Source organism: Babylonia areolata, chromosome 27 (genome assembly GCF_041734735.1).
Source record: "Babylonia areolata isolate BAREFJ2019XMU chromosome 27, ASM4173473v1, whole genome shotgun sequence".
Classification (NCBI taxonomy): Eukaryota; Metazoa; Mollusca; class Gastropoda; order Neogastropoda; family Buccinidae; genus Babylonia; species Babylonia areolata.
Window position 1 is genome coordinate 21,639,182 of NC_134902.1, and position 7,500 is coordinate 21,646,681.

The following is a 7,500-nucleotide window of genomic DNA, read 5'->3' on the forward strand; positions in this document are numbered from 1 at the left end:
CTTCTCTTCCTTCTTCCCGCCCCGTCCCCCTTCTCCTCCTTCTTCCCGCACCGTCCCCCTTCTCTTCCTTCTTCCCGCCCCGTCCCCCTTCTCCCGCCCCGTCCCCCTTCTCCTCCTTCTTCCCGCCCCGTCCCCCTTCTCCTCCTTCTTCCCGCCCCGTCCCCTGTCCCCGTCCCCCTTCTCCTCCTCATGCTTCTCCTTCTTTCCTCTTTCCCCCTCTCCTTTTGCTCCTTCATCAGCTTGACATGTTCACTGAATCTCCTTACTTTGTGTATTCTCTTACCTTTGTTGAGGTCGCTGCAATCACTGTCTTTGTCTCTGACCTTTGTTGAGGTCGCTGCAATCACTGTCTTTGTCTCTGACCTTTGTTGAGGTTGCTGCAATCACTGTCTTTGTCTCTGACCTTTGTTGAGGTTGCTGCTGCCACTGTCATTGTCTCTGACCTTTGTTGAGGTTGCTGCTGCCACTGTCATTGTCTCTGACTTTTATTGATCTCACTGCTGTCACTGTCTTTGTCTCTGACCTTTGTTGATGTCACTGCTGTCACTGTCTTTGTCTCTGACCTTTGTTGAGGTCGCTGCATGCACTGTCTTTGTCTCTGACCTTTGTTGAGGTCGCTGCATGCACTGTCATTGTCTCTGATCTTTGTTGAGGTCGCTGCATGCACTGTCTTTGTCTCTGCCCTTGTTGAGGTCGCTGCAATCACTGTCTTTGTCTCTGACCTTTGTTGAGGTCGCTGCAACCACTGTCTTTGTCTCTGACCTTTGTTGAGGTTGCTGCAGTCACTGTCATTGTCTCTGACCTTTGTTGAGGTTGCTGCATGCACTGTCTCTGACCTTTGTTTATGTTGCTATAATCACTGTTTTTGTCACCTTGCTGCCAGGTGACAGCCGCTATGGAGGATGACAACATGGAGAATGTGACACTGCCGTCCGTGAAGATGATGAAGCCAGATGAGCTCTACTTTGCTTTGGATGAGGTATATGTTTTTTGTGGTGTGTTTTGGGATTGTATTTAGTTCTTGATTGTATCGGTAAGTCATCATAGCAGTCTCTTTTGGATCAAATTCAGTGCCAGTAAAGTGCAGGGGTTTTTTGTTTTGTTTTTTGTTTGTTTTTTTAAAATAATGTTTTGTATCCCTTATTATTCAGATTGATTAAAAAACAGGTATGAACAAAGAAAGAAAAAGTCATGATAGCAGATATTGCAGGGGAGAAAATTAGACTTGCAACCTTTACCCTTGTCAGGAAAGTGGACAGCAAAGCCATTCCCTTAAACCAGTCCTGCTTGTAAAGTCTTTGTGTGTTTTCCTTCATGTCATTTAATTATTGTCAGTGTTAGACTCAATGCAGTTTCTGTAGCTAATTTATTGACAATGACTTTTAAGTGTTTACATGTACTTTAATCTCTTCAGTGCCGAACATTATTTTGACTTGTGCTTCCTATTTACCAGGTGGTTTCGAGTTGTGGAGGATAATAATTAACAAATAAAACTCTAGCACGTAAACTTTTGCAAGAAAGTATACATAACCAATACTTTTCTGAAAGGAAAATGATTAGACTATCAAATACTGACAGTTGAAAGTTCATTTAACGTTTGTATATTAGATGTCCTTCTGTTGCAAATCCTGCCTGTGCCATGCCCACTCACTTCATGTTCACTGTATCAAAGAGGTTAACACTGACCACTGTTCACAAAGTCGCTTGCAGATGATAGCTGTTTGATCAGTGCGAGCATGCTTTTCTAAAACCATACTGTTCATGTAAATCATGACTCGCATGAAACAGTTCACCGCCTTTATCTCTCTCTCCCTTCCTGTCCTGGATAAGTGGATGGTTTGTATTTGAGGTTCAACTTTAGGTCAGCCACAGAGTTATGCTTGACCTCCTGCTCTGCTTTCTCTCCTGTGTGTGTATTTGACTGTGCTTTCATATCTGTGAAACTGCATTTTTGGTGCATATCTGTCATGCATGTGTGGGTGTATGTGTGAATGTGGGTCTTCATGTTTTACATTCATTTGCTTATTTATCATCATTGTTGTCTTATTTATTTATTTATTCATTGTTATTATTATTATTGTTACTACTACCTTTTTTTATATTGTAATTATTTATTTATTTATTTATTTACTTATTTATGTACGCTTATCTGTTATTTATTCATCTTTTTTTTTTTCTTTTTTTTTTCTCAAGGCCTGACTAAGCGCGTTGGGTTACGCTGCTGGTCAGGCATCTGCTTGGCAGATGTGGTGTAGCGTATATGGACTTGTCCGAACGCAGTGACGCCTCCTTGAGCTACTGAAACTGAAACTGAACTTTCTCTCCTTTGCTGGCTACGTCCAGCTCTTCAACTACCCCCACCCTCCCTCTGCTCTGCAAATCATCATTTTAACTTTCAGCCATCTAAGCTGAACCATTTGAGGGAAACGTGCAGACTTTATAGTATTTTATTTCATCTTAATTTTTACAGAGTATCTGTTTGTTTCTTTTTTTGTTTTTGTGTGTGGGTTTTTTTGTCGTTTTTTTTTTTTTTTTTTTTAATCTGAAAATTACGTCAACATTTCTTGTACTGCTGGCCCACCAATAACGTGATTCCCATGTACTTGTAAAGGAGATAGTAGGATGGACTTGAATTAAAAACTGATGAATATATTATGACCCACAGGCTGAAGCAGAAGTGAAGCAGTTGAAAGAAGTGCTGGCTCAGCTGAACAAAAGACTGGAGTCTCTCAAGGAGGAAGCCTTCAAGGAAGAGGTGGGTGTGTATTATCTGTCTATATGTTTGAAGAACAGAAATTGCTCAACACTGTGAAGTGGGCTTACGAAACGTTGCTTGATCTGGCAGAGTCATTGATGCATACAGGGTCTGTGACATCAGGACGTGCAGCCAATTCCTCGAATGATAGCAAAGGTGCTAAGCCTGGACAATATCTGAAGTTGTTGCTATGCCGCAGTTGTCTTCCTTCGAAACATATTTATCAATACTAAATGAATTCCTAAACAGTGGGTTCCTTGCTGTTTGGGTGTTGATACTGGGCAAGTTTAAGGTGCTATGTTTGTGTTTTGATGGGAGTAATTAAAACAAATATACCGTAAAGTTCGGTCTATTGAGCGCACTGGTATATAAGCTGCACCCACTAAATTTTGAAAAAAATTGAACTTCATACACACATAAGCCACACTGGCTTATAAGCCACACTTATTACTGGTACCGGAACACATACCGATATTACAGAAGAGCTGACAATACTGTAGGTTATGAAATAAATACAAGCGGAAACAACACAAAGAAAAGCAAGCGAAAATACTGCTAGTGCCACACACACACACAAAATAAAGAAAACGAAAATAAGATCCATAATTTAGGAATAGTCAAATTTATTCAACATCGTCATCGTCCTGCTCACTGAATCCACTGAAATCTTCGTCTTTAGTGTCCGAGTTGAAGAGAACCAGTGCAGCTTTCTCCGCCATCTTGTCACTGACTTCAGCCTCACTTTCACTTGATGAACATGAATGCAAGGTGAAGGTTGCTGCTGGTTCTTTGCTTGCACTGTCGTCTGCTAGGTCGATCGCCTTCAATTTTTAAGGCTGCATCATAGGCATTTCATCGCGTTTTCGGCATGATGAGGGTGTGCGCTTGAGCAGAGTAGACCTGAATGCTGATCTGAAGGCTTTAATGTGTGCGGATTTGATTTTTAAATCATGAACAGTTAGTACACTAACCTGAAGCTCATCCATAAATTCATGGACAGAAATCATGACTTTGGTGAGTTGAACTTGAAGGGAAGCTTAGACAAGAACGTGACACTCCTGGGATTGTTAAAATCCTCAAATAAACTGCTTTATTGTATTAGCCGCAGAGGTTGAAGTTGGGAGAAAAAGTTGCAGCTTATAGACGGAACTTTACGGTATATATACATATGTAATAGATAGTCATTATATGACACAAACTCCGCCGATAGTGGACTTCAAGTAAGTACCTCCCTTGAAACTGCATATACAATAACAGCACATGAAGACATACACGAAAATAAACACACACACACACACACACACACAAAGACGTGAATACACACATTAACACACACACACACACACACACGTGTGAACACACACACTCACACACACACACACACACACACACACAAAGACGTGAACATACACACACTTCAGAAAATGCTGTAGAAAAATCCATTTTGACAGTAAAACAAACACACTTGAACACCGAAAAAAACAGAGAGAGAAAAAAGAGGGTAGTGCTGCGCTTTGACAACGCGTTTTCCCCTGGGAGATCCACTTGTATTTCATATAGAGAAATCTGTTGCAATAGAATACAATGCAATACAAGACAAAGCAATGCAATACAATACAATGCAATGCAATACAATACAATACAATGCAATACAATACAATACAATATGTTCCTGTTTGTGCACCTTTAAATCGGACTGCCACTGGATAATGTAATCTTAGGAAAAATATTTCTCGTTTTTAGGAAAAATATTTCTCGTTTTTGTTTGTTTGTTTGTTTGTTAGTCAGTAATATGTAGATTTTGTGTGTGTGTGGGTCGGGGTGGGGGTGGGGTTGGGGGTTTAATAAAAAGATAATGACCAAATGCACAACAGCCCATGATTTGCCTCCCCTTACAGGAAATGGGAGCCAGCTATCGAATGACCCACATCCAGGAAGTCAAGGGAGACGACCGTCTGTTGGGACGCAAAGGCCTTCGCCTCAAGGTAATTCTGCACACCCCTGTTTTGCCCATAGTTTCTCACAATCCCACACTTTCTCTCACAATCCCACACTTTTTCTCACAATCCCTCTCTTTCTTACAGTCCCACGCTTTTTCTCACAATCCCACGCTTTTTCTCACAATCCCACGCTTTTTCACAGTCCCACACTTTCTCACAATCCCACGCTTTTTCTCACAATCCCACGCTTTTTCACAGTCCCACACTTTCTCACAATCCCACGCTTTTTCTCACAATCCAACACTTTCTCACAATCCCACGCTTTTTCTCACAATCCCTCTTTTTCTCACAATCCCACGCTTTTTCTCACAATCCCTCACTTTCTCACAATCCCATGCTTTTTCTCACAATCCCTCTTTTTCTCGCAATCCCATGCTTTTTCTCACAATCCCTCACTTTCTCACAATCTCACGCTTTTTCTCACAGTCCCACACTTTTTCTCACAATCCCACACTTTCTCACAATCCCACACTTTTTCTCACAATCCCACACTTTCTCACAATCCCACACTTTTTCTCACAATCCAACACTTTCTTACTATCCCACGCTTTTTCTCACAACCCCTCACTTTCTCACAATCCCATACTTTTTCTCACAATCCCACACTTTCTCACAATCCCATGCTTTTTTTCACAATCCCTCACTTTCTCACAATCCCACGCTTTTTCTCACAATCCCACACTTTCTCACAATCCCACGCTTTTTTCACAATCCCTCACTTTCTCACAATCCCACACTTTCTCACAGTCCTACACTTACACGCAGTCTCAAACTTTCTCATAGTCCGACACTTTCTTACAATCCCACAATTAATCCTACACTTACACGCAATCTCAAACTTTCTCATAATCCCACAGTTTCTCACAGTCCCATGCTTTCTCACAATCCCACGCTTTCTCACAGCCCACGCTTTCTCACAGTCCCACACTTTCCCACAATCTCATGCTTTCTCACAATCTCACACTCTTTGTCACAGTCCAACACTTTCTCACAGTCCCAAGCTTTCTTGCAATCCCACGCTTTCTCACAATCCCACGCTTTCTCCCAAACTATTTCACAATCCCACACTTTCTCACAATCCCACACTTTCTCATAGTCCCACACTTTCTCACAATCCCATGTTTTCTCACAATATCACACTCTTTGTCACAGTCTAACACTTTCTCACAATCCCACGCTTACTCGTAGTCCCACACTTTCTGACAATCCCATGTTTTCTCACAATCCCACACTCTTTGTCACAATCCAACACTTTCCCACAGTCCCACACTTTCTCACAATCCCACACTTTCTCACAATCCCGTACTTTCTCACACAGTCCCACGCTTTCTGACAATGCCACACTTGCTCACAATCAAGAAAGTGTGGGATTGTGAGAAAGTATGAGATTGTGAGAATGTGTGGGCTAACAATCCCACCTTGATGTGCAAAACTCAGCTGGAAGAACAAAAAACAACAAAAAACCCCACAAAAACTGAAGGGGAAAAAAAAGAAAAAAAAAAAAGAAAGAAAAAAAGAAGAAACTCCAACAAAATGACATTGATAATATGTGACTGGAACAAAGCAAAATGACATTGATAATATGTGACTGGAATAACGGATTGATTAATGTCAAACAATAAAAGTTAAGAATGCTTCATACCATAATATTTAAGCATATGTTTGAACATGAGCATAGCTGAACAGATGCGAGATGTGCATAATCTTAAACAGGGATTGTGCTGTTTCTGACAAGCATTTCTGACTAAACCGAACAGGCACTAGATACCACAACTCTTAAATTAAAAGCGTGGCTGTTTTGTTCACCACCCTAATCCTTTCGGTTGTGTGATCTGTATTTGCTTTCATGTATTTTCCGTTTGAAAGGTACTTGAGAATGGGATGCAAGACGGAGAATTTGTCCACTACTTCAACCTTCGGGAGGCTGCAAGAGGTGATGGAGACAAGAAACAGCAGTTGAAGCGGTTGCTGATGAGGGTGAGCAGACTTGAATCCTTTGTACCACTTCAGTACAGCTGCACTTCAGTTTCAGTGCACCAGCCCAGCCCTCGAGCAGCTGGATGCACTTTTGAAGCCATATTTCATTTCCCAGAATGCACACAGTTTCGTCAAAAAAACTTACATGCGATCCCTCTTGAAAACATTGGCAAACAATGTGGAGGTTAGTGAAATGCAAGCTTGTGTGAAAGTTCTGCATTGAAAATCACTTACAAGGGCGTCGTCTCCAAACTCTGTATTCAGATATTTCAGTGGAATACTGTCTTCTTCTTGATCAACAAAATTTGATTATAACATTTAATTTGAATGTAAAGTGGTTTTATATATTCATGTTCACACAAGCATACTCACAGACATACTGTGCACACACATGCAACCAGACACATATGCAGCCTGACACACAACACACCACACACACAGACACACATACACACACACACTCACACACAGAAGCTCATTCTTGTCATTGAATTGAAATCTCTCTGCCTGTTTGTCTGTCTTGTTTCTGTCCCTCTCTCTCTGTGTCCTTCCCTGCTTTCTCTCTTCATCCTCCCTTTCTCTCTGTCTTTCTGTCTCTGTCTGTCTGTCTGTCTGTCTCTCTCTGTGGCTCATTCTTTTCTCAGTAGAATATATTTCTAAAGATGTTGTTGCATTCGATTTCAGCTTTTGAATGAGTTATCACAGTAGAATATATCTCTAAAGATGTTGTGTTTGATTTCAGCTTTTGGATAAGTTGTCACACACCAT

The 7,500-nt window shown here is 41.2% G+C and overlaps 1 protein-coding gene across 1 annotated transcript in view; it reads left to right on the plus strand.

Annotated features, from left to right (window-relative positions):
* Positions 1-7,500, plus strand: part of LOC143301646 (doublecortin domain-containing protein 1-like) — a 95,001-nt gene that overhangs the window by 22,790 nt on the left and 64,711 nt on the right. Inside the window, exons 11-14 of the mRNA XM_076616077.1 lie at positions 884-979; positions 2,666-2,755; positions 4,654-4,740; positions 6,622-6,732. Of these exons, the coding sequence (XP_076472192.1) occupies positions 884-979; positions 2,666-2,755; positions 4,654-4,740; positions 6,622-6,732 (384 nt within the window). The remainder of the gene's footprint in view (positions 1-883; positions 980-2,665; positions 2,756-4,653; positions 4,741-6,621; positions 6,733-7,500) is intronic.